Raw genomic sequence first — 26,750 nt, forward strand, 5'->3', positions numbered from 1 at the left:
ATGTACAAAAAGAATTAAAAAAAATCATGTACCAAATTAAAAAACGATTGTATTTAAACTTTGTTTAGGACTTTGGATTATTTTGGATGTGTGTGTGGTGAGTCACACACTACTACAAAACTGGGTTTACTTGACGTTTTTTAACTGTCAAGTATTGGGGTTTACTTAACGCTTTTCAATGTGTCAACTAATCCAATGTCAAGAATAAGGGAGGTTCACTTGACAGTTTCTAAGTGTCAAGTATAATTATACTTGACATTGAAAAAACGTCAAGTATATAATCATACTTGACAGTTTTTATGCGTCAACTAATTTATTGTCAAGAATAAGGGGGTTTTATTTTTGACAGGTTTTACACGTCAAGTGAAATTATACTTGACAGTTTATAGGTATCAAGTATATAAGGTTTGTTCAAATAAAAAATTATATATGTTAAAATATCCATACATCTTATATTCACCTGTTTTGAAGTCCAACAATACTAAAATACACATCAATTGAAAAATTGAATCAACCCAAACTTTCAATCAAAGAACTAATAAATTGCATATATATCCTTGAATATACATATAGTTGGTCAATACATACTTACAACTTAGGAACATCGTTCTTATTCATATCACAAAACAAGTTATGATCATCATTCTTAATCATAAAACACAAAGTACATGTATTAATAAGAAACAAAGACATCACCATCCTCCAAGCCCCACACTCTTAGATAACTCCAAACTCAAAATCTCACGATTGTTATCATCAACTCCTTCAAATCTACAAATAAAATGAGAACAACATTAAAACTAAGAACTCCAACTTTTAAGTCTAAGACCTTTGACACTAGAATTATGTCCTTGAAATAGACACAAAATGTAGATTGATGCCCTTTTTTGTTGCTCACATAGCTATCAAAAGAATAAGAGAGAACACATAAGATGTCATAGCACTTAGATGCCCTTTTTTTTTTAAAAAAAAAAAAGACTTTGTTTTAAACAAAATCAATAACTTCTTTAAGAGAACATAGGCTAAAGCAAATGAAAAACCTAAAAGTGGAGAAGAAAAAACATTACAGATTTATGCTTTCGGGTCTTGTAGTTGAAGATTCTCATCATTCTTTCTCCTTCCATGAAGTCGTGAACATAAACTTGAACCCCTATGAAACGCATTTGAGAAAGACAATATCTGCAGCTTAACTGAGAATGAAGTCATGAACATAAAATTGAATCAAAACATTATTTTTGCAAAGCTGAAAAGAGAAATCACTATTTAACTCTTCATTTCAGCATTCAGATATCTCATTTCATCCACATGATTTGAGAAACATTAAACAAAATACCTTCGAAGATGATAACATTAGATGTATTGACCTGGTGCAAACCAATGATTAATTTTCTGAAATAATTGTACCAAAGAATATGTCTAGTACCCTCAAGAAAATGTAATTTAATTTTCTTAATAAATAAGACTCTTACCACAAATCCAAAAAGTAGCCAGATTGTGAATTCTTCTCCTCGACTTGCAAACCACAAGTCCACCATATATAACCTTTCAAAGGAAAAAAAAAGAGATGTAAAGTCATTAGGAAAGGGTAAGGGTTAGTGATAAGAAAACCTGTCGTTGGTCCATTGCAAGTTCAATAGTGAGAGACATACAATCTCGACAAGATAGTGGGGAGAAGACATGACTTCAAACCAATGACCACGAGGAATTCTATATTTTTTAGATTGTTCTCTACGTACTCGAGTTGAGCCCTAAACAAATAAGGGCAGAATTTACTACTACTTCGGCCTGTAAGTAGTTCCATTGCCTTTAGGTTAAAAGCTTAGATATATTTAAGCTAACAGAGGAACAAATGGTAGATTATATGCAATTATATTATCCAATCGACGCTTGACCAAGATATATAGACCGACCTCATAGGATTCTGCAGCAAGCCGTTTCATATAGTCATTTGTAGTATGTTGCTTAGCAGTACCAGTCACTGCATCATGGTGATGTGCAATCCCCAAAGCATCACCGAGACTAAATACTTTATAAAACTTATAGGAAGGTGCAAATACTTCCAATACTTCTAATGCAAAAAGAACTTCTTAACAGGATAAACTCATCAATCCTCCTACTCCTCCAAATACTTCCAATACTTCTAATGCAAATATAGTTTTAGGAGAAGGAAGTGAAATGTTAGTAAACTATGTAAGATATCAAAATGTGGGAAAAAGTATGTATTTTGGAACAAAAGTAAAGTGAAAGCACATGTGGAATACAAAATTTTTATATGTGGGTGGAGGGATTCGAATTTTTTTTTCCTTCTTTTTTTATAACCACAATTGCAAACTTCAACTAATCATACGAAAGAGTTTGTTTGAACCTGTAATATTCGATTGTCAAGAAAACTTATAAAATACTAAATTCTAGGTATGTGGCAATACTCACTCTCTCTTAACCCTTTATCGAATTCAAGGCTTTTAGTTACCTTTTAAGGCAACTCATCCTGACTTTAGGGATTTGGGTCTATGACATTTTGATTGAGAATACATACTTTCGGTGAGTTAATTTCCACCTATGAAGTACCATTATTTGAAAGTAGTTTCTTGTTTTTTCTCTTACGAAGATTTATTTCTAAGAACAAGTGGAACCTTGCTTCCAAAATTCATGCATTTCCAAAATTTCTGAAGTAGAGAGAACAAGAAAATGTTGTAAAAAACTTCCTCCTAAACTCCTGTAAAGGACATAAAATTTCAGGACAAAGAGAATTTCTTTAACTGGTGTTTACTTTTGGATGGACTCAATAATATCCAAAACTACAAACAACAGATATTTTAGATGATGAACAATTTAGAGAAATCCAATAATACTGTAACGACCCAACTCTTTATACTAAGCTGAGATCATTACTAAAAAGAAACAATGACGAGAGACACTTTTTTTGAAACGAGGGAAACTAAATTTTCATTAAAAACAGAATGCTGAAACACTGATACATAAACGCGGAAGCAAAACTGAGTCCCCATATGGCATGTCAGGGATCCTTCTCTGTCGTTTGCCAGCTTTCCTCTATCTTGACCTTCGCCTGAAATATTAAACATAGAAAGAGTGAGTATAAACATATACTCAGTAAGGGACCTACTACTAGTCCCGCTAGGTGTCTGTTAACTTCCCATTAGAGTCCTGAAAAGTGGTACCTAAGAACTGGCACGTTCCCGAACACGTGCAATCTGTGATCCGGTAGGAACATATCTGGTCTTCGGTGAACCAAAAGGAACACCTAGGACAATCTGGTCTTTAGTGTACCCGAAGGAAACACTAAGACAATCGGGCTGCGAGTGATCCCGTCGAATCACTCGAATCACTCGAATCATGTCTATGTCAATGCCAGACTGGCGGTCCCGTCGGACTACGCAGTCCTAAAAAGGTGGTGATCCCAAAGGACACCCATGCAGATACGACTCTAATAGACAAAGTTAATAGAACACCCTATCCATAGCATGTAGCACAACATAACATCATAACATGACATGAATATTAATCTTCACGTCCTTAATCATGTGATTAATATATCATGCATCAATATCAACATCAACAGTCGTCAACAACATACTACCAGTCATTAACATAACATCAGTCATCATCATCAACATACTACCAATCATAACATGACATCAGTCATCAACATAATCTCAGTGTAATGACAGTCATTATCAATATCATCAAGTTATGCATTTTAGCTACCATCAATGCATAATCATAAATACATGCAGTCTCTTAACTTCAGTTCGAAGGTCTAGTAGGAGAATCTCTTACCTGGAGATTTTAGCCAAACAAGGTACTTCCTAGCTGACAGTAAAAAATTCTCCAATTAACTTGATCCTAATCATAAAAGGAAAACTTAGTATCTTAATTAATGAAATTAGAAATTGGCTAACATCCAAAAATTCTCCCAAGTTAATTAAGTTTCTAAAAATTGGGGTTGAAACCAATTCAACCTTGATTGGGAAAAATCCAAGATTTAAATCTTAAAAAAATTAGCCAATTGAAGCTTTAAAGAAACTCCAAATAGATCCAAAATTAAATTAATAAAATATTAATTAAATTTCATTTGCTTACCAAGATTACTCAGATGGAGGTTGAAAATTCCTCTTATTCTTGATGGAAAAATCCATCACTTTAAATCCTCAAGCTTCCAAAGAGACCAATCTTAACTTCAACTGATGAGACGGCAATAGCAGAGAGTTATTTTAGAGAAAAAGATGAAGAACTTTTTTTTTTTCCTTTACTTTCTAACTTAAGCATTCCAATGCTATTTATAGACTCAAATAATAACAATAATATTTATTATTATTATTTCCTTTTCCTTTTTCTTTTAGGATATATATATATATATATATATATATATATATATATATATATATATAATACCAAATATGTACATATATCTTTCTTTCCATTATCTTTCCTAAATAAATGCCTTAAATGCACAAAATCTTAGACATTTATAATCATTAGTAATAATAATAATACTTCTTTATTATTATTATTTTTCTCTCATCAAAATCTACAATAAACATATATATTTATTTAAATCATTATTGTCTCTTTTAAATAAATATATCTTTTTCGTCCAATCAAATCAACCATCTCTCGTCTCATGGATTATTTTTTCCAAACAAATATAATTATATTTCATAATATAATTATCTTCACTTTTCCAAATTATTAATTAAATATATATCCAAATATATATACTCAATTAAATCCAATTCCACCAAAACTAACTTTTCCCTCCAAAATCTCAAATTAACTTAAACTCTCAATTATTTTAATCAACCAAATCTTTTCCAATAAATCAGTAACTTCCAACATGAATTATCTTAACCAACCATAACAACTTCACTCCATAAACAATATTTATCTTTATGTAGAATAATTAATTATCTTCAACAATAATTAATTATTATTCATCTTTCTCCAAAATAATTAATTATCTTCCACAATAATTAATTATTATTTATCTTTGTCCAAAATAATTAATTATCTTCCACAATAATTAATTATTATTTATCTCTCCAAAGTAATTATCTTTTTACAAATAATTATATTTTCTCAAAATATAATTATTTTACTTTTTCTCCCTTAATAAATATCCTTTCTCCAAAATACAATTATTTTTTCTTTAAATAATTATATTTCAACACATATAATTATCTTTTCCTTTAACATAATTATATATATATTTCCACATATACATATAATTCTCAAATCTCCAACAAACTTTTCACCCCACAATTTAATTAAATAACATCCATAATTATTTAATTAAATTCAATTTCAATAACACTAAAAATCCACAACTTTACTTAATTCCCTTAACTTACCATTTAATCAAAAACTCAACAAACACCACATGCCAAAACCTTTAATTAATTAAATAATAATCCAACAAATATTTAATTAATTTCAATTCCCACATAAATCAAATAATTCTCATTAAATGAAATCAAAATAGCGCCCAATAAATTATCTTAATTTTTTTGGGGCGTTACAATCTTCCCTCCTTTAACAAACTTTCGTCCTCGAAAGTTCTAATCTTTGAACAACTTGGGATACTTGGCTCTCATGTCTTAATTAATAACAATTTCTACCAAACTCCAAAATCTTTAATTAAATATACAAACCCATGTATATATATTTAATTAATCCAACACAAAACAACTGAATACATTCCTTAACTTCCAAGTCCACTTAATGTAATACCCATAATAAGTTCCTTAAATTTATATGGTGTTACAATCTTCCCTCGCTAAGAAACTTTCGTCCTCGAAAGTTTTAGTTCTTGAACCATTTCGAGTATCGAGCTCTCTTGTCATACTCTTGTTCCTAAGTGGCCTTGTCAACTTGGTAACTCTGCCATAAAATTTTCCTAAGTGCAACTCTCATGTTGCGCAATGCTTTACTCCACTTGACAAAATATTACTTTTCTCAAATACTTTTCTTTCCTTTACACTTATCCAAGTAAAACTTAATTCATAAACCTTCAAAAACTACGTTCTATTTTCCAACTTTAAATTTTGACCAAAAAAAGGTATTCTCCACCATTTACACTCATACTCCAATAAGAAATCAAGGTCTATTTCTTTAGAAATGTTTGTTCTAAGATAAGATAATATCAAATTCATACCAGTAGCACAACACCCTTGTCGGTGATCCCTGCCATACCCCAAAGCGAAATGGACTTGAGGTTGGGAATGCACTTTGCAAGAGAGATTTCATATAATCCATGGTCTGTTATTTGGAAACCCCAACGTCTCCTTGAGCTGAAGAACACGAACCATAAACATCAATAATACAACACCAAATTTACAAACACAATTTCAAAGAACCTTCTCCCTAGATTATTCCCAAACAACCTCACGATCTTAAGATAAACCTCTGTTTTTGTGGTTCGTAATCGGAAAGAGAAGCCAATTGAATCGATTAACCTAGCGAATTTGAAAAACTAGTTTCATCTTAGAACACACAACACCAGTAACTATCTGTAATAAGAAACTACTCGAAGAAAAGCAAATTGATGAAAATTTCACTGAAATTTCAAGAGAGAGAGAGATTACATGTCGAGCTCTCGAAAACTGTAGGCATGGTGAATAAGGCAAGCAGTGGAGTTATCATCCATCTTCCAACCAACAAAGCTCAAACTATTCCTCCTATCGAGAGACAATTTAACTCCTTCCTTCCATTTTCTACATACGCAACACGCCCTGCGTTTTTCCACAATCGCATAAACCCTCAAATTTAGGAAGAAATAAAAATAGCAATTGAAGAAAAAAAATTCAACAAAGCTGAAATTGAAAATGAATTACTGAGCCAAATCGATGAAGGAGGTGATCATAGCAAAAATATGAGCCAGTAGATCAACCCATAGTCTATTCGACTTCATTTTCAACATTCGCATCACAGCACCAAACACTACATTCTCAAACTCTCCACCACACCTCTTCAGCAGCATAAATACACAGTACAAAGATTTCGTAGATACCCATTTAATCTCCCATTTTAAGTTACTTACCGTGAAAACCTTTTAAGCGACAGATGGATGCAACTTCACTAGAAAATGGTGTACGAACGCAACAAAGCTTCAGTAGCGGCGGCTTGTGGCAAACTTGTGGCTTGCGACGAACTTGTGAATGGCGGCGGACAAACTTGTTGCGAGTAGAACGGTGCGTGACGAACTTCTGAACGACGACAGACGTACCCAACTTCGCTTGTGCGACGGACGAACGCAAGAAGTCTTAAGCGGCCGATCATAAAGTGTTCGATCGTGAAGAGAAATATGGGGGGGGGGGGGGCAGTTAGGGTTTTTTACAAAATTTGGGGGTAAAGGAAAAATTTAGGAAAGTAAAATTACAAGATGGAAAATTTTAAATGAAATATTGAAAAATATATATTACTTGATATTTTTTAAATGTCAAGTAATTAAAAATAATCTTGACACTTTTAACCTATCAAGTTTTTAAAACAAAAAAATAAAAATTATGGGTCTTTTTCACTCTTTCTTATTCTTGACGCTTTTTTATGATACTTGACAGTTTATTAAAACTGTCAAGTATATCAATTATAAAAGCATCAAGTACTAAACCCAGTTTTGTAGTAGTGACACTCGATGTTATTTAAATTTGAAAAGGATAGAAGTGTGATTTTCATCTAGTTTCCAAGTGTGGTTAGTCTGTTTCTCAGGGGAGACTATCAAAATTTTTATAGAAGTTCTTCAAAAGTTGTTTTACTAACCTTATATTGGAAAAGGAATGTTTTAAAAGAGTAAGCATCACGTCACGATCTAGATTAGAGGGGAAAACCTAGAATGGGGTGTGACACGACTCAATTAGAGTTTGAGAGTTTTCTGGCTCTTGGGAGACTTCTCTCTAGACCTTTTGGAATAAAAAATTTCTATCCCCACAAATGGAGAGAACTCCTCTATTTATTAAGTTCTCTAGTGAGCTTTATGGCCTTAGGCCTAATTGATTCATAGAATAGACCCATAAGTTTAACCACATGGATTTATTTAGCATTTTGTCTAAATTAAGTTTATTTTTGGGCTCTTGAACTTTATCTCAAGAAAAAATATTTAATTGGATAAAAATAATTAAGTTGGTTGGACAGTTAATAATGAAAACATGTGGCACATCGAATTGACCAATTTAAATTTTCAAATTTAATTTGGACACATGTCAACTTTTAATTAGTCCTAAATTTAATTATTTGTATTTTTTCGTCGTTAATTTAGTAATGACTTGACAATTTATGATTGGTCTGAAATTTCTTATTCAACTTACATATATATATATATTGGAAATTACTGTGGATAACAAATTTTGTAATTTATATCATTGTCTATCATTGATAGAATTTTCAAAAACATTTGTTCATTTTTACGATATCTAAAAATTCCCGAATTTAATTTTTTTTTCCATTTGTAAATATACATTTTTACTTAACAATCGTGAACTATGCTAATCAAGCAACAATTAAAGCTACAATGATGTACTTAATTATTGAAAAAATAACCATAATTATGTTCCCATGAATTTTTCTCAAATTTTTATCGACAAGAAGTTCCTATGATTGAAGTTTTTCTATTTGGAATCGTGAAGTTCCTATGATTGAAGTTTTTCTATTTGGAATCGTATTAGGTCTAATTGCTATTACTTTGGCTGGGTCTTTTGTGACCGCATATTTACAATACAGACGGGGATTAGTTGGACCTTTGATTAATTAACAGTTCTTTTTTTTTTTTTTTTTTGATTGACCCCCTACTTGCTTTATAGGAAACAAGACTTTGAAATTTGGATCCACATTTCATGAAAAGAAAAGAAGAAGAATAAAATAATATGAGAAAGAAACTGTCTTGAAACCTAAAAAAGTAAATATAGAATTGACAGTTAAAATTAATGAAATACAACAAGAGAAAAGGAAAGTTCAGTTAAAAGGAATGTAAAAGAGGGAAAGAAAAATTATGGTTGGGATTATTATTTAATTGAATGTTCATTTCAAGGGGCAAAGTAGAATAACTTCAAATTCATAAATGCAAAATCAATCCAATAAAATAATATTAATAAAATAAAGCTCCACAATATTTAATACATAATAAAGAAAATAATTAAACTTTGGAATAAATTAGAACTCCAAATATATGCAATATATATACTACAATTGACATCAAATGCCTAACAAAAATCTGTAGTTTTATCCAGCAATTTATCATCTTCCATTGTGAATCAGAGGCAAAATGTGAACCTTCATACTATCATCCACAATATTTGTACTCCCACTCGCACTAAACTGCTTGGATGTGGATTCTAAAGCTCCATCGGATTGCACCCAAATACCTACCATTGTCTCTCCTTTGCTCTCTAATTTCTCATTAGCCTCATTCAACCCTCTCAACCCTTCCAAATCCGTAGCCACCTCCTTCATGCTAGGCCGCTCCTCCCCCTTTATTCTTAAACACGTTGTTGCTAACTTTGCGGCTTCTTTTATCTGCTCAATGTTCGCTTTTGTCGCCATTCCCTTTTCCACAACTTCTTCCAAACGATTTTCCTTCATTGCACACATCACGTACATGGCTAGGTTCCTCTCCGCTTCTGGCCCTTCGAAACTCACTGCCTTCTTCCCTGTTATAAGCTCTAGAAGCACTATTCCAAAACTATACACATCGCTCTTCTCTGTTAACTCGCTGGTTAATAAGTATTCAGGGTCTAAATATCCGAGAGTCCCTTGCACCATTGTTGACAACTGAGTTTGATCCATCGGAACCAACTTGGAAGCACCGAAATCAGATACCTTTGCAGTGTAATTATGGTCTAAAAGAATGTTAGTTGTCTTGATATCTCTATGGATAATTGGAGTGGAAGCTGAAGAATGCAAATATGAAATCACCCCAGCAGTTTCTGCAGCTATTCTCAAACGAGCTTCCCACGAAAGAGAATTGCGGTCATTTGTTTTATCATGGACGTATTCATAAAGCGTACCATTGCTGATGAACTCGTACACCAACAATGGAACTTCTGTCTCTAGACAGCATCCCAAGAGCTTGACCACATTACGGTGGTTGATTTGGGACAGAACAATGACTTCGTTGATGAATTGGTCAGTTTGAGATTGGTCTACTAATTTTGATTTCTTGATTGCAACTACGGAACCATCGTCTAACACTCCTTTGTAAACAGTACCAAAGCCACCTTTTCCAACCACTGCACTGTCGTCGTACTTGTTTGTAGCCTTGTCCAAATCCTCTTTAGTGAAAATTCTAACCATATGATCAGTGGATGCTTGCCATTGAGAAAGATGTTGTTGAAGCATCAAACCACCATTTTTCTCAAAAAACTTCTCCTTCAGTTTAAGGAACTTCCACTTTTTGTAACCCAAGTATAACCATGCACTCCCAATTACTAAAACTGTGAAGCCCACAGTAACTCCTGCATTTCATTTCACCAATAACATAAACACTTTTTATCCAATGAAAATTATAATGACAAAGTAAAGAAAAAAAAAAAAAAAAGAAAAGAAAAGAAACTGACCAACGATGATTTGAACGAAAGACTTGGAGTTTCGAGTGCAACCATCTCCTTGACGTTTTCCATCTCCTTTAAAGTCTTCTGGGCAATTGCAAGTATAGCTTCCTATTGTATTAACACACTCAAACCTGCAGTCATTAAGATTGTCGTCCTTGCACTCATCTATATCTGTAAAATCCAAGATGTAAAAAATATTGTGATAAACCAAATTATTAATTTTCAGAACAAAAAGTACTTAGTAGCATTTACTCAGTAACAGATCTAGAAATTTTTGTTAAAAGGATTTAGTTTAAAGATTCACAAAAATATTAAAATAAGCCAAAAACAATATTAATTACAAATTTTAGTTGTTTAGACTTTCAATTATTGTGCCTTATACATCATTGAATTTCAAAATTTTCTAATAGGCCCCTATATACACAATAGGTTTTTGACATGTAGGATTTGTAAAATAAATAAATAATCTTCTATTAAATATTTTTAAAAAAGAAGTAAGAAGGATTTTGCCACTTGAAAAACTATATGATTGGACAATAGAATAAATGTATAAAGACGAGTGTAATTTAAGATGCAATTAAATATTAATTATTCTAACTAGGAAATTAAATTGTAATAAATGTGTTACCTTGACAACCATCGGGGAGATATGGATTCCCCTCAAAGCCATCCAGGCACTGGCAACGATATCTAGATGGATCATCAAGTAAGTCAACCTTGGTGCTATTTTTGCCACAAACACAATTAGTTTTGTTCTTAGCCGTCACACAAGTATCATTACTAATGGCCCAATCAAGCACTACCGGAACTATTTTTTCAGGAAAATTTCGAATATACTTTGAAGAGAAGTTGAAGCTATCTCGTTCTGTTACAAACGCATACCCACAAGGATTGAAACTCGACACATTAGTGTGATTCGTTAAACTGGCGACCTCGAACACCATAGAATCAAGCCCACTAGGAAGATCCAGCTGACAACACCCACTACCAGAGCAAGCCCCATCTTTTACCGTGCCAATGTTATCACACAATGCCAAACATCCAGATTGAAAGGATTGCCCATCTACGACATTCCCTGAAACAATAGCGAATGTATCGCAGCCTATCACGACGAACTTGTTTTTGGTATGGGAAATAGTGTAGTTAGGTATACCAACAACCATATCGGGAAAAACATCGGTAGCAGTATCTGGAGGGTGGCAAGCTTGCGCCACCCTGTTCAACAGTTTAATCTCCCCCGTGATAATGGATATATTTGTAATGATATTGGGGCCTAGAACTGGCATTAGAGAATTTGGGCTACCAGCTGGGCTAAGACATTGAAGTAAGAATGTTTCATTATTTAGATAACACCCTTCCCTCATCCCGAACGGATAAGGAATCCGCACGTCGCCGCACCATTCGTCGCACCCGGGTAAGGCTTGGGAAGCTACGGTCACGGTTGCGTTCGTTGTGGCCGATGCGACTACAAAAGCCGCTGATAAGATGACTATTATTTTCACCGCTGTGAGTCGAATGAGCGTCTCGGTTGGACGTCCCATGTCTCTGATAAGTGATGGAATGGAAGGGTGTGAAAGTTTTTAATGGAGTTGGAGATGAAATGAAATGGAAGTTGGAGTATGATGAATTTAAGGGCTTGATTCTTTGTGGGAAAAAGAATTAAAATTATATTTTATTAAGAAAGGGGAAGGAAGGTGACTACCAAAGTTGTTGACTATATTTTCCAATTATACGACGGCGATATGGAACCCCTATAGATAATATTTAAATAATATCTATCATATAGATTGAGTTTTAGAGATTTCTTAGATGACTCAAATTTTATGTTCAAACCACACTAATTTTGAATATGATGAAGGATAACATATTAACAACTTGATGCGAGCACCAGTGCAGGCATGAATGAGAGAGAAAGTGAGGGAAGAAGTGTCCTAATTATAACAGAGCATCATTGTATTAGATAATTAAACGCAAAAGGAATCACGGCCACTAGGAAAAATTAAAGCGCTGGAAAAGTAATGCAACCAAAATTTTATACACTTTTATTTTTAAATCAAGGGTCTAATTACTTTTTATTTAGAAAAATTTTGGATCATTGGTAAAAGAAAAAATTCACTCAACTAAGACCCATATAAATGCTCTAGAACTTTGGGACTATTGCTACTAGTGAAAAATACTTTTATGGTTTTCAAAAATTTTATACCTTTTTATAAATATTAGCATTTGGTAAAAAAGTTCTTTAGTATTGAATTATGTTGTGTCGTTGACGAGTCTATATTAATGAAAGCAGTGATCAATTTAACCAGAATCAATTTTTTGAACCATTATGTAAAGTTGGTACGTTAGTATATTTTAATTTAGTAACAGTAAGTTTCATGATATCTCATTAAATAAATATAAAATATCATCAAACTTTGTCCATAATGACATGCCATTACCTTATAATAATAATAATAATAGAAATGGTAAATATTGATGTCTAAATTAGAAAGCAGACTTTGACTTTGGTCTTTTTCAAAGAGACTAACTGGGAAATTAAAATAATGCAATTTGCAAATTGCGCACATTTATAAAGAGTACAATTTCCCAAAGGCACAATATATTTTCCAATTCCACAATAATTATATATATATAATACTATTTGCAAAGTGGATATATATAAAGAATAAATATAATTGCAACTTGTGTCTTTCTATTATTTTATGTACAATTGGTTTTGCACTTTCTTCTCCTAAAAAAAACATACACTCCCACACGTTTTCTCACCCTAAAAGTTGATAAATGAACTGTAAAACAATCTACAGCTTCTTTGTCTAATTCCATAACAGTTTCATTTTTTGTTTTTTATTTTTGTATATTAAGCCTATTCCTCCGTATCTTTCTTTTACCATGTTTTGCATTTCTTAATAAATACAATCATTAAATTCTTAGTCAAATTTAAAAACTTACTTTTTAGTTTTCAAAACAAACGGTAAAAAGACAAATGGTTACAAAACAATGTTTTAGGTTTTATTTTTGGTTTTGGAAATACATTTAGTTTAGGATTAAGTTTTCTGTTTTTTAAAATTTAAAAGCGATTCTAAAAATGTTAAGATTTTTGTGTCAAAATAAATGATTTTAAAAATGTTTGTTTTGTATGAAAGAAAAAACATTTACATTTCATCTTGTTCTAGCTTATAGCTAATGAGCCTCTTATAAATATGAAAAAAAAATAAGTTTTAAAAAATGATTAGGCATTTTTAAATATTGTAAAATAAACTAAAATATATTTACAACATATAGTAACATTTTGGATTTTATCGATGATAGACACTGACAGACTTTTATTACTGTCTATCAATATGACTGATAGAAGCATATCGGTGTTTTTTAATGTCTATATATCATCGATAGAATCTGAAAGAATATACAGTCCCATATGTTTTTTAACCATAAAAGTTAGATAAATAAACTATAAAATAATGTAGAGCTTCTCGGTTTCATTTGGTAGACAATTTGTTTTTTGTTTTTCGTTTTAGTATATTAAACCTATTGCTCCATATTTTTTTACCCTGTTTACCATTTTTTTAATACACTAAGGATTAAGACTAAGTTACCTAAGTCATCCTAATGAAATAGAAACCTTACTAGCTAACAGAGTTACATCTAGTGGTTACTCTTTCGTGGTCCGGTCTTATGAAAACTCATTGCTTAGGATATCCTCACTCGCTTGTCACCTACAAGAACGCGTTAGATTATTGCGCTTGTATCCAATATGAAGTGAGTCGTATCCATAGTGTTACTAGAATAAGGTATCTAACCTTATCTCTATATTATAAACCCCTTAAGTTGTATTCGAATAATGGTCCCTATATGTCTCTACATATTGTCCAAGACTCATCAGTTTCATTCGAATTAAAGAGATCTTGGCTAAGATGGCAAACCCACACAACTCGAATGTTGAAACATGGCTCGTCAAAAACTTGGACGAAGAAGGATCAACTTGGGATAAGAAACGATAGTGCAAAAACAAAAGCTTACGACTTGGACGAAGGTGACGCGAGCTTGTCGGAGAATAACGAACGGCTTGCAAATGGAGAGATCGTCTTAGCTTCAACGAAAACTTTACTAGACGTCTGGGCTTCGAATGAGAAAGAGAAAAGTGAAGAACGGTGGTGAAAGTTCGACAGTTGGAGAAACTTTGGTGGTAGCGGCTAGGGTAATGTGAGGGAGAAAGCAAATGGAGTGCACACGGTTCTAGGTCCTCTATTTAATAAAATAATAATTATAATAAGAATAATAATAACAAGAACAATTATCTTTTCTTCTTATTTTTCATTTTAAATAACAAAAATTCAAATTTACAACATATAACAATATTTTAGATTCTATCAATGTAAACTTTTTCTCTTCTAAAAAAAACACATAGTTATCTTTGGGACATTTTTAAATATAGTAAAATAAACAAAAATATTTACAACATATAGCAAAATTTTAGATTCTATTATTGTCTATTAATGTGTCTGATAGAAGCATATTAATGTCTATCATTGATAAAATGTGAAATTTTGCTATATTTTTAAAATATTTCATTAAATTTATCATTTTTGATAATTCCCTTTATCTTTTTCCTTAAATAATTATATCACCAATATAAGTATTTTTTACTCCCAAATTAATTATATATATACATATATATAATTAACCAAAATTCCTTAAAATCTAAAAATTTATAAATAAAACCTACAACATTCAACTTAAATGACTTCTTCAACAACATCCAAATTTTGATAATGTTATGTTTTCTTAGATGGCTATCCACCCACTCACATTTCTAGGAGACGTCAGCACTCCTAGAACTTTGGAAAGATACATATAGAAGAATGGGAAGATGCAAATCTCCATCGACCCAAGAGCGGAGAAGCCAATCTCACCACATGCTATTCAATTCAGCAACACCAATCGTGTATTAACATGAGATACATTTCCAGCCTGCTGCCTTAACTAGGCTAATGTTCCTCTAAAGTACATCAAGGTTGTCAAGGGCGGTCTACAAGTAAGTTTATAAACTACTTTATACATATATGTTAAACCTACATGTACTGAAATTTCTATTTTATTTCCTTTGTAGTAATGGTTCGTGCTTCATTTCACAGATCAAGCACTTCATCAATTTGTTGAGCATTAAATGCTCAACATGTGGAAAGAGTTCAAGGGAGACTGCCATAGGCATTTTAAACAGTTCAGCAATCCTGAACAAACACGTGCCAACCTACTGAATAGATTGATGAATCGTTTGAAAAATTGACACTTCCTCTACAATCACTACTTGAGTCAACAATTTCAGATGATTTACATACTCTAATGTTCCTTCATGTTTATTCTTTTTTTTTTTTTTGTATGTAACATTTTTATTGTTTGCATATAGGAGCAATCAAGGACCAACAATGCTACTAGAGGGAAAATAACCTTACAACCATAGTAATGGGTCCAAGTCCTTCCTACAATGAGAGCATGAGCTCACTAAACAACGAGGTCAGTCAGTAGATCATGTGGAGCTGTTAAGGAAACACACGCCAATAGGAGAGACCAATTCATTGCACAGCGGCCGCAGATGCGCATGTAAGTTTATGAAAACCTTTTCTTTTATTTTTTACTTTTAATTATGAGTTCATAACTTAACACTTTGGGTGCAACATCAAATACTGGAAATCCAATTCAAACCCATCCCAGAAGGCTCTCAACCACTCTCCAAGACAAGATATGCGAGATCAGTTTGGGTAGACGACTAGGCTACTTAAAAGGCTTGGTTGGGCCCCCAAGCCCAAGTCTTGGAATAAGAGTAGCAATTCTCTGTCTTTATATTCGCAAGAAATTCACTCTAAAGAGGTTAGTAAACAAAGAGCTAGCCTTGAGTGCTTGCAATAAAAAATTGAAGAACGGAGAAGTGAGCTTGAAGAAACTAAACGATTGATTGAAGAACAACAAAGAACGTCAGAGATAATGAATGCCCGACAAATGGAAGAAATGAAGAAGATGATCGAGGAAATAAGTCGAGTACACTGGGGACCTTGAACACTTATGGGACATACTTTTGAGCTTTAAAGCTGTTTAATTTCTTATTAGTGATATAAATTTACATTCATGTCATTGTAGGTGCAGAGTTGTTCGAAGATGACGTTTGTGGCAACTAGGAGATGATGTCTTCTTTTTTTATGTAATTGCTTCAAACAATTTGTAATTGTTCAGATACTTCAATTTATTTTCTAATTATATAAATTACAATTTAGTATTTTCATAATTTTCATAATTTTATGTTTTTTATTATTAAATTTAAATCTAATCGGAACTAAAAAAATATCTCACAGTAAAAAAAATAAAAATGTTATTTTGGGATTTTGTCAAAAAGATTTTATAAGATTATCTTGTATTGATGGTTATTAAATTCCAAAAAGATAAAATCCTCGTTTATTTTAGGAATCTTGTATCAATATCTTTTTTAGATTATATATATATATACATATACATATATATACATACATATATATATATATATATATATATATATATACATATATATATATATATATATATATACATATATATATATATATATATATATATATATATATATATCCAAAAAGATAAAATCCTCGTTTATTTTAGGAATCTTGTATCAATATCTTTTTTAGATTATATATATATATACATATACATATATATACATATATATATATATATATATATATATATATATATATATATATGGAACTTGTGGTTTTTGTTACGACTAATGGAATAGTAAGCTCCTGCAGAAGATTAGTCGAGTGTATTGTCAAAGAAGCTACAAATGTAAAGAAGGTAGTGCAACTTATTATCTATGGTATCCACATGTTAACTTGTGATGAATTAACGATGAGTAATGTGAAAGACGAAACAGTGATCAAATAGGTTACCTTAAACTCAGGGGGAGTATGAATGCTTCGTCAAGTAGATTCATTCATATGTTAAGGGGGAGCCTGGAGTCTTAAGCTATTAAGCATATTAAAATAGTCATATATTTGAGCAGAGATCATTTGCTATATTGATGTGTATCGACTATTGTGAATCTTAATAATATTACTCATCTCATCGATGCGCGCTCCCTAGATGTAGACAATATCTACCGAACTAGGTTACTAAAGTTCTCTGTGTTATTTTCTTCTGATGTCCCTCTAGCTATTACAATAGTTAATTACTTTCGAATTAACTAAAGGTTTATTTGATTATCTCACACTGTTTTTCAATTGGTATCAGATCGGGTTGTAAATCCATGGAGATAATCAGGGAAGGACCTTTGGCTTCATGTCCTCCTGTTCTCGATGGTAAACATTATTCGTACTGGAAAGCTCATATAAATTTAGTTATCAAAACCTTAGATGGTAGAGTGTGGAGAGCTCTTGTGGCTGGATATGAACCACCTATGATCACTATAGATTTGGTGTCTATTCCAAAATCTGAAGCAGACTGGACGGATACTGAAGATTAAGCCTCGATTGGTAATGCAAGAGCTTTGAATACTATATTCAATGATGTTGATCCGAATGTATTTAAACTAAAAAATTCTTGTAGTTTTGCCAGAGAGGCCTGGAAAATATTGGAAGTCACTTACAAAGGCACTACTAAAGTTAAAAAATCCAGATTACAGTTGATTACCTCAAAGTTTGAAGTTTTAAAAATGTCGGAGGATGAGTCTGTATCTAAATATAATGGGAGAGTTTTGGAAATAGCCAATGAGTCATTACTTCTTGGAGAAAAGATTCCTGAATCTAAGATAGTGCGAAGGTGCTGCAGTCATTGCCGGGAAAATTTGACATGAATGTTATAACTATAGAGGAAGCACATGATATAACTAAGTTAAAACTGGATGAGTTGTTTGGGTCTTTTCTCACATTTGAGATGGCTATATCGATATATCCAACAGAGAAAATAAGAAAGGCAAAGGTGTTGCTTTTAAATCAATATATAAAGAATCGACAACGGTCAATTAGTCTGAAAGTGAAGCAAATATGAATGAATCTATATCTCTTATAACGAAACATTTTTCTTAGGTAGTTAAGAAGTTTACAAATTTGAATGCAACAGGATCCAACTCTAGGAATCTGACAAATTGCTGAAGAAGAAATGGTGAAAGTTCAAACAAAAGGGATGGTGATTATGTTCGAAAAAGAGATGGTGAAGACAGAATTTTCCAATGTACAGAATGTGAGGGAGTTGGTCATTATCAGGCTGAATGTCTCACGTTTCTGAGAAAGCAAAAGAAAAATTTTCGTGCTACTTTATCTGATAAGGATACAGATGATAGTGAAGAAAAATGATGGTGGCACAAATGCATTCATAGTAAATATCACCAAGACATATTCTGTAACTGAAGATGAAGTGAAAATTCTGAAGAAGATAGTGATAATGAGTTGTCTTTTGAATAGTTGAAAATCCAGTGGAAAGAGGATTCAGAAGCCAGAGCTATATAGAAAGAAAAGATACAAGGCCTCATGGAAGAAAATTAATGACTACTATCTATTATATCCCCATTGAAGCTAAATTTGAGAGAGGTTCATATTGAATATGATCAGACTATGAAGTTTGTAAAAATGTTAAATTCAGAGTCTGAAAATTTAGATCAAATACTGAGTTCAGGACAATTTAGTTCTAATATATATGGTCTTGGTTTTGACTCATCAGCTAAGAACACTAGTCAAACAACTAGGATAAAATTTGTTCCTGCTACATCAAACATCAAGGCTGAACTACCTATTGAAACAAAAGTTGTTAGTACTTCTAAAAAAACAAGTAACTGGGTATGGCATTACTGTGGTAAAAAGGGTCATATGAGGCCATGTTGTTATGCTTTGCAATGATATAGATCTCAGTATCATAAAGCTATATATAATTCAAAGAAGCACAAACTAAATTCTTCAAGAGGTAAGAGAAGCTATCAGGAATAGAGAGTCAAGAACTCAGAAAACTGTAATATTGCCTTTAGAACAATTCAAGCTCCAAGTGATGCTTGGTATTTTGATAGTGGATGTTCCAAACACATGACTGGAAATATATCCTTCTTTTATGAGTTAAAAGAGTGTGCATCTGGACATTTGACTTTTTGGGGATGGCGCAAAAGGAAGAATCATAACAAAAGGTAATATTGAGAAAAACAATCTACCATATCTAAATGACGTTCAATATGTTGAAGGGCTCAAGGCAAATCTAATCAATACCAGTCAACTTTGTGACCAAGGTTACACTGTAAATTTCAGCAAAGATAATTGTATAATGACTGATGAAAATGAAATAGTTCTTCTGCATGGCTGCAGACAAGCTGATAACTGTTACTATTGGATATCCAACAATTCTAATGTTTGTCACTCAATCAGAGAACATCAAACTTGGTTATGGCACAGAAAATTGGGACATGGCAGCTTAAGGTGTATTGATAAAGCATTGAAAAAAAATGAGGTTGTTATAGAAATTCCAAACATCGACTCAAAGAGCAACTTCTTTTGTGGTGACTGTCAAGTTGGGAAGCAAATCAAAGCATCCCACAAAAGTATGAAGGAGTGTTGCACGAACAGAATTTGAGAATTATTGCACATGGATTTTATGGGTCCCATGCAAATTGAAAGGGAAGAAGTACGTGTTTGTTGCTATGGATGATTTCTCTTGTTTCACGTGGATAAGATTTCTCAAAGGAAAATCTGATATTGCCAAAGTTTGCATCAGCTTATGTCTGAGTCTACAGTATCAAAAAGGAAAGAATATTGTTCGAACCAGAAGTTATCATGGAAAGGAGTTTAAAAATGAAGAACTAAATAATTTTTGTGAAGTAGAAGGGATTCATTACGAATACTCAGCTCCATTAACTCCACAACAAAATGTAGTAGTAGAGAGGAAAATTAGAACCCTACAAGAGATGGCCCGAGTCATTATTCATGTCAAATCTTTGCCTTTGCATTTTTGGGCTGAAGCTGTTAATACTGCTTATCATATTCACAACAAAATTACTACTCATTTTGGAATAACTATCACGTTTTATGAGCAATAGAAGGGCAGGAAACCTAATATTAAGTATTTCCATATCTTTGGTAATACTTGCTACATTCTTGCTAACAAAGAGTACCACAGAAAACGGGATGCTAAATAAAAAAGGAAATTTTTCTTGGTTATTCTCAAAATAACCGGGCATATAAAGTATTCAATTATAGAACCAGAGTGGTTATGAAAACTATCAATGTGGTTGTGAATGATTCTGAGCAGACATACAAACAAACAGATGATGATGATGAACTAGCACCTAAAGTTACAATTGTCCCTGAAGTAACTGTTGCTGATGCTCTTGTAGCTGATACAAGTATAAATAGCTTTTAAGATGACTCAAAATCAATTCGGAAGGAAGTAAAAGTTGATGAGGATGAACTTCACATGTTCGAAAGAACAACCCGTCGAGTTCTATAATTGAAGATCCTTCGGCTAGGGTTACCACTAAGAAGAAGGACAAGGTTGATTATAGAAAGATGATTGCTGATCTTTGCTATACTTCATGTATTGAACCTACATCAGTGAATGAAGCTCTTAAAGGTAATTCTAGATAAACGCAATGTAGGAAGAAAGACTACAGTTCAAACGAAATAATGTGTGTGCCTTGGTTCTTAAACCTGAAGGAGCAAAGATTATAGGAACCAAGTAGATATTTTAAAATAAAATAGATGAGAAATGACTTGTAACAAGAAAAAACGCATGATTGGTGGCTCAAGGTTACGTATAGGTGGAAAAAGTTGATTTTGATGAAACCTTTCCACCTATAGCTAGACTTGAAGCTATACGCCTTTTACTTAGCATATCATGCATTCGTAATTTCAAATTGTATCAGATAGATATCAAGAGTGCCTTTTAAATGGGTACTTGAACGTAGAAGTTTATGTTGCACAACCTAAGAGTTTTATTGATCCAGAGTATCTGTAGTATGTATATAAACTCAATAAAGCTCTATATGGTTTGAAGCAAGCACCAAGAGCTTGGTATGGACGACTAACTCTTAATCTTGGCCATAAGGGATATTCTAGAGGAGGTGCTGACTAAACTTTGTTTGTAAATAGATCTGACAAACATCTGATCGTTGCACAAATTTGTGTAGATGATATTATATTTGAATTTTTTTCTAAATAACTTATTGAAATTTTATTAATATCATGCAATCAGAATTTGAGATGAGTATGGTTGATGATGTCTTGTTTTTTTGGGCCTTTAGATCAAGCAAAGAAAAGAGGGCATCTTTATTACTCATGAGAAATATGCCAAAAATTTTGTTTAGAAATTTGGCCTTGACAAATCTCAACAAAAGAGGACTCCAGCAGCTACACATGTTAAAATTACTAAGGATATTACTAGTAGTTTGTAGATCATAAATTATACAAAAGCATGATAGGGAGTCTACTTTATTTAACAGCTAACAAACCTAATATTGCTGATGGTTGTTGGTATATGTGCTCCGTTTTAATCTGATCCACGTGTTTCACACTTAGCTATAGTCAAACGAATAATTAAATATGTTAATGGAACAAGTGAATTTGGAGATTCTTATGATACGAATTCCATTCTTGTTGGATATTGTGATGTCGATTGGGCTGCATGCTCAGATGATAGGAAAAGCACCTCTGAGGATGTTTCTTTCTAGGAAACAATCTAATCTCTTGGTTTGGTAAAAAACTTAATTGTGCGTCACTTTCTATAGCTGAGGTAGAATACATTGCAGCTGGAAGTGGGTGTACTCAGCTTATGTGGATGAAGCAAATGTTGTAGGAATATGGTATTCGACAAAATATGATGACACTTTATCTTGATAACTTGAGTGCTATTGATATCTCAAAAAAATCCAGTTCAGCACAGCAGGACAAAGGATATTGACATAAGGCATCACTTTATTAGGGAGTTCATAAAAGGAAAAATTATTACGCTTGAACATATTCGATCGAATCTACAATTGGCAGATATATTCACTAAACCACTAGATGAAAAATCATTTGAGCATTTGAGAGCTGGTTTAGGAGTATGTGAAATTTAATTTAATTGTATTGTTTTGAAAAAGGTGGAGAAAAGAATCATGGTCAGTTTTAATGGACACGTCAGTTTCGAAATAGACATTAATAAAGGACGCATCAATTTTAAGCAGAAAGTTAACTGTATTTTAAGACTCTTGAGCTTCAAAGACGATTGTTCATCTTCAGAAATATAGAGGAAATGGTCATTGAAGTCTTCACTGTACTATCCCTTCGAAATTAACAATGCTGAATACTCAAAAAGGAAATTATCTAGCTCGTTTGTCCAAAGCAGTTGATGAAGATCATGTTTCCCGAACTAACATGTATGATGTGTGAATGAGGGGTTGTCGTTTGAAAAGTACTCCCACACGAAGACGTTATCGCCTACCATCGAAAAAATCTCAAGTGTATTTCTGAACGTTCTCCTTTATCTGTGCACGATAAGCATTTTGCTGATAATGCTGTTGAGAATGTTGAAACTGCACCAGGTGTTTCTGAGTCTCATATCTCTGAGATGGATTCGGATGAGAGAAATGATGTCCTCCTCGCCAAATTGTTGAAGAAGGCATTATTTTCAAATGTTTAATCATTTGTAGTTGATGAACCTGTCACTTCAGCTCATTCGGACGAAAGGTCATCTTCTGAAGACATTTTTGTTCCAACCCCTGGTCATCCTTCTATTACAAATAAAGTTGGTCAATCTGAACGCTTCCCACCAGTTAAGTCTTTAGTTCGGGTCGATTCATCAGTTGATGATCAATGTTCAGTTTCTGACCTTGACCTTGTAGGTGATTCTACTGTTAATTTGGGTGGAAATATTGTTATTTATGCTAATGAGAATCTTACTAAACATGTTGATGCTCATGATAAACCTACTGAAAATTATGCACCCGATAATGTTTAACCAAATGTGCATGATTTTCCTCAAACAGAGACTCAACAACCTCCAGGTGAATCGAGACCAAAGGGAAAGAAATTTCAACTAAACCGGTGAAATATCACTATAAAGATTGGAAGGAAAAAGATTCCTCAGAATGTCCCATCTATTCCCATTGATGGAATTTCGTTTCATCTCGAAGCGAGTGTGCAAAGATTTCTTTAATTTCTTTAATAAGCATCATTCCTGTAATGTATAAGTGTTATGGATCTAATTGTTAAGGCAGGACTGTCCAAAATAATTTAGAATGTCAGGCCATTCTATCCTCAATTGATCAAGGAGTTTATTGTCAACTTGCCTTCTTACTTCAACAATCCAAGTAGTTCGGATTATCAAACAGTACACATTCGAGGCTTTAAGTTCAAATTTTCCTCTACTATTATTAATGGGTTCTTGGGTAACACGGTTGAATCTAACTCTACTCATTCACATCCATTTAACAAAGTCTTAGCTTTTGTTGTATCTGGAGGAACCTATCTGTCTGGCTTGTGAATGGAATTCCAGTTGTATCTTTTAGTGTAAAATATGTCATTTTTCATAAAATTGGCATTGCTAACTGGTTCCCTTTTTACGAGCCTTCAGTGTTTCTGGTTCCTTAGGGACTTTTCTGTATCATATTTGCAATGATGAGACTGTGGATGTTGGACTGTTTGTATACAATCAGCTTCTGAGATATGTGTGAACAATTGGAGTTAAAATTCCTATTCCTTTACCCCAATTTTTCTCTAGCTTGCTGATACATTTGAATGTTGAGCTTCTGAATCCACTTAATGGTCCTGGTCCTGACCTGAAGACTTTGTCCTTATAAAGTTACAGACTTTTTCAAGGAAGTCATGTTTCTGAAATAGAACATGATATGGGACATTTAAGGAACCCCCGTATGTTTGATACAGAAGATGTCGATGAGGGTACTAAAGGATTCTTTGTTCATTGAGACTTAGCATCCATAATTATAAATACACTTATAATTGAGTCTCGAGCTCTCTCTACATCTATAAATTTCCTCTTTGAAATGTGTTTGGAGGTTGATTCGCTTGTTCCTCATTTGAAAACACTGATTCCCTCCTCTAGTTATGGAGCTCAAGATCAGGAGTAATATTCCTTTTATGTTCAAAAGGGGAGAAGTAAGGTAGGGCTGGAGGAGTAGTGGAGCTGATTGTTGTTTTTGTTCAAGTTGATACTCTGTAGTTTTGATGTTGTTTTAAAGTTTTTTTAAAAGTTTTTTATTGATTGTTATTTTAAAGATTATAAGGGGATAATACGAAGTTATATAATCATATGGTGTTTATTTCTTTTTGCTACTATTGTGATGGTTATGAATTAGTCAAATGAAATGTTGTTCTTCAGTAGTGTATGGCTATTCTGTTGTTGAATGTGTTGACCTTATGTGGTTAAATTTGTTGATGAATGTATTGATCTGATGTGCTATTATAAGGTTGAATATGGCCGATCGTTGCACCGAGAGAAGTCACTGAGAAGCATTGACTTGAACTTGAAAATAAATCTCCTCTTTTTGACTAAATGGGGAGTTTGTTGGGATTTTGTCAAAAAGATTTAATGAGTTTATCTTTTATTAATGAGTTATTAAATTCTAAAAAGATAAAAGACTCCTTTATTTTAGGAATCTTGTATCAATATCTTTTTTTAGATTACATGAAGAAATATATATTTATACTATGAAACTTGTGGTTTTTGTTACGGCTAATGGTACAGTAAGCTCTTGCAGAAGATTAGCCGAGTGTATTATTATAGAAGCTACAAGTATAAAGAAGGTAGTGCGACTTATTATCTATGGTATTAACATGTTGACCTATGATGAATTAATGATGAGTAATGTGAAAGACAAAGCAGTGATCAAAGAGGTCATCTTAAACTAAAGGGGAGTATAAAGACTTCATCAAGTAGACTTTGTTTATATCCTCAGGGGGAGCCTGAAATCTTAAGCTATTAAGTATATTAAAATAGTCATATATTATAGCAGAGATCATTTGCTATATTGATGTGCATTGACTACTGTGAATCTTAATAATATTAGTCATCTGAGCTGTGCGCAACTCCCTAGATGTAGGTAATATTTACCGAACTGGGTTACCAAAGTTCTCTGTGTTATTTTCTTCTACTGTCCCTCTAGCTATTACAACAATTAATTACTTTAGAATTAAATAAAGGTTTATTTGATTATCTCATACTGTTTTTCATGTTATTTGGAAAAAAATAATATTAAAACTATCTCCCAACACATAAGGGCGTTGGGGATAAGAACCCTTCCCCGACGTTGTAAGCACAGCGTCAGGTGTTCCTTTCTCTCGACACTGAGATGGGCATGTCGGACATTACCTTTTGCTGATGTGGTCCATCCATCGGGATGTCTGACGTTGGGGGAAAGGAACTCCCGATGCCTGCATGTTTCTATGCGAAGAATTACTCTGTCAACGCAATACTTTCGATGCACTGCTGCGTCAAGATAACTCCTAATTTCTTGTAGCAATTCCAATAAATTAACACCTAAAAATTTAAAAATCTTAATAAAATAAGACAAATAGGTTGAGAAATACCTCAAATTTTGGGGCATTACACGTCATTTTGAAAATCTATAAAAAAATGTTGTGATATAAGGGATTTTATGTTGAACTTTGTTGTTCATCAATTCAAGTAGAAAGAAGATGACTACCGAAAGCTACATTCAGAAGAGATCCTTTAGATTTGAAGATAAATCTTCTTGAAGAAGAAGAGAATGATACGAACAAAGAAATTAGAATTGAATCAAATGAAGAAGTTGAAGAGATGCAATACTTGGAAGTTGAAAAGTTATTTGGACAACCCAAAAGTCATAAAATTAAATATTTAAGAAATTATGCAATTATGTAATGGTATGTGTTTTCCTTTCTTGTCGTAGTTGAAGTAACATAAAATTAAATATTGTGACCTTTCATTTAATATTTTAATTAGTATAAATAGGGTTGTAATTTCCATATTTAAAATAAGAATTTAGATGAATGATATTTGAAAATTCTAAAATGTAGAATTTTGTTCTTATGTGTTCTTGTGATAGAATGTACGAATATTTGGAGCATTCAAGTGAGAATTGATCTGTCTTGCTTGTAGAGTGCTTTGAAGATCGAGGGTTGACGGGAGTTACTAAACTTTGTCCAATTCTTGGTTTGTTAAATCACCTAAGTAACTTGAATATAGCCAATCTTAGGG

The 26,750-nt window shown here is 32.7% G+C and overlaps 2 protein-coding genes across 2 annotated transcripts; both read right to left on the reverse strand.

Moving 5' to 3' along the window:
• Nucleotides 1-692: 692 nt before the first annotated feature.
• Nucleotides 693-6,997, reverse strand: LOC103500843 (F-box protein At5g67140-like). Its single transcript, XM_051082841.1, has 6 exons — nt 6,852-6,997; nt 6,603-6,749; nt 6,182-6,308; nt 3,921-3,980; nt 1,840-2,036; nt 693-771 (listed from the first exon to the last, which is right to left on the reverse strand). The coding sequence occupies exons 1-6, from the start codon at nt 6,995-6,997 to the stop codon at nt 693-695; spliced, it is 756 nt and encodes a 251-aa protein (XP_050938798.1).
• A 2,066-nt stretch (nt 6,998-9,063) lies between these two features.
• On the reverse strand, nt 9,064-12,137 carry LOC103485676 (wall-associated receptor kinase 2-like). Its single transcript, XM_008443374.3, has 3 exons — nt 11,188-12,137; nt 10,566-10,730; nt 9,064-10,463 (listed from the first exon to the last, which is right to left on the reverse strand). Exons 1-3 carry the CDS (start codon nt 12,098-12,100, stop codon nt 9,247-9,249), a joined length of 2,295 nt encoding a protein of 764 aa, XP_008441596.2. The 5' UTR covers nt 12,101-12,137; the 3' UTR covers nt 9,064-9,246.
• Between the last annotated feature and the right edge of the window lie 14,613 nt (nt 12,138-26,750).

Source organism: Cucumis melo, chromosome 3 (genome assembly GCF_025177605.1).
Source record: "Cucumis melo cultivar AY chromosome 3, USDA_Cmelo_AY_1.0, whole genome shotgun sequence".
NCBI lineage: Eukaryota > Viridiplantae > Streptophyta > Magnoliopsida > Cucurbitales > Cucurbitaceae > Cucumis > Cucumis melo.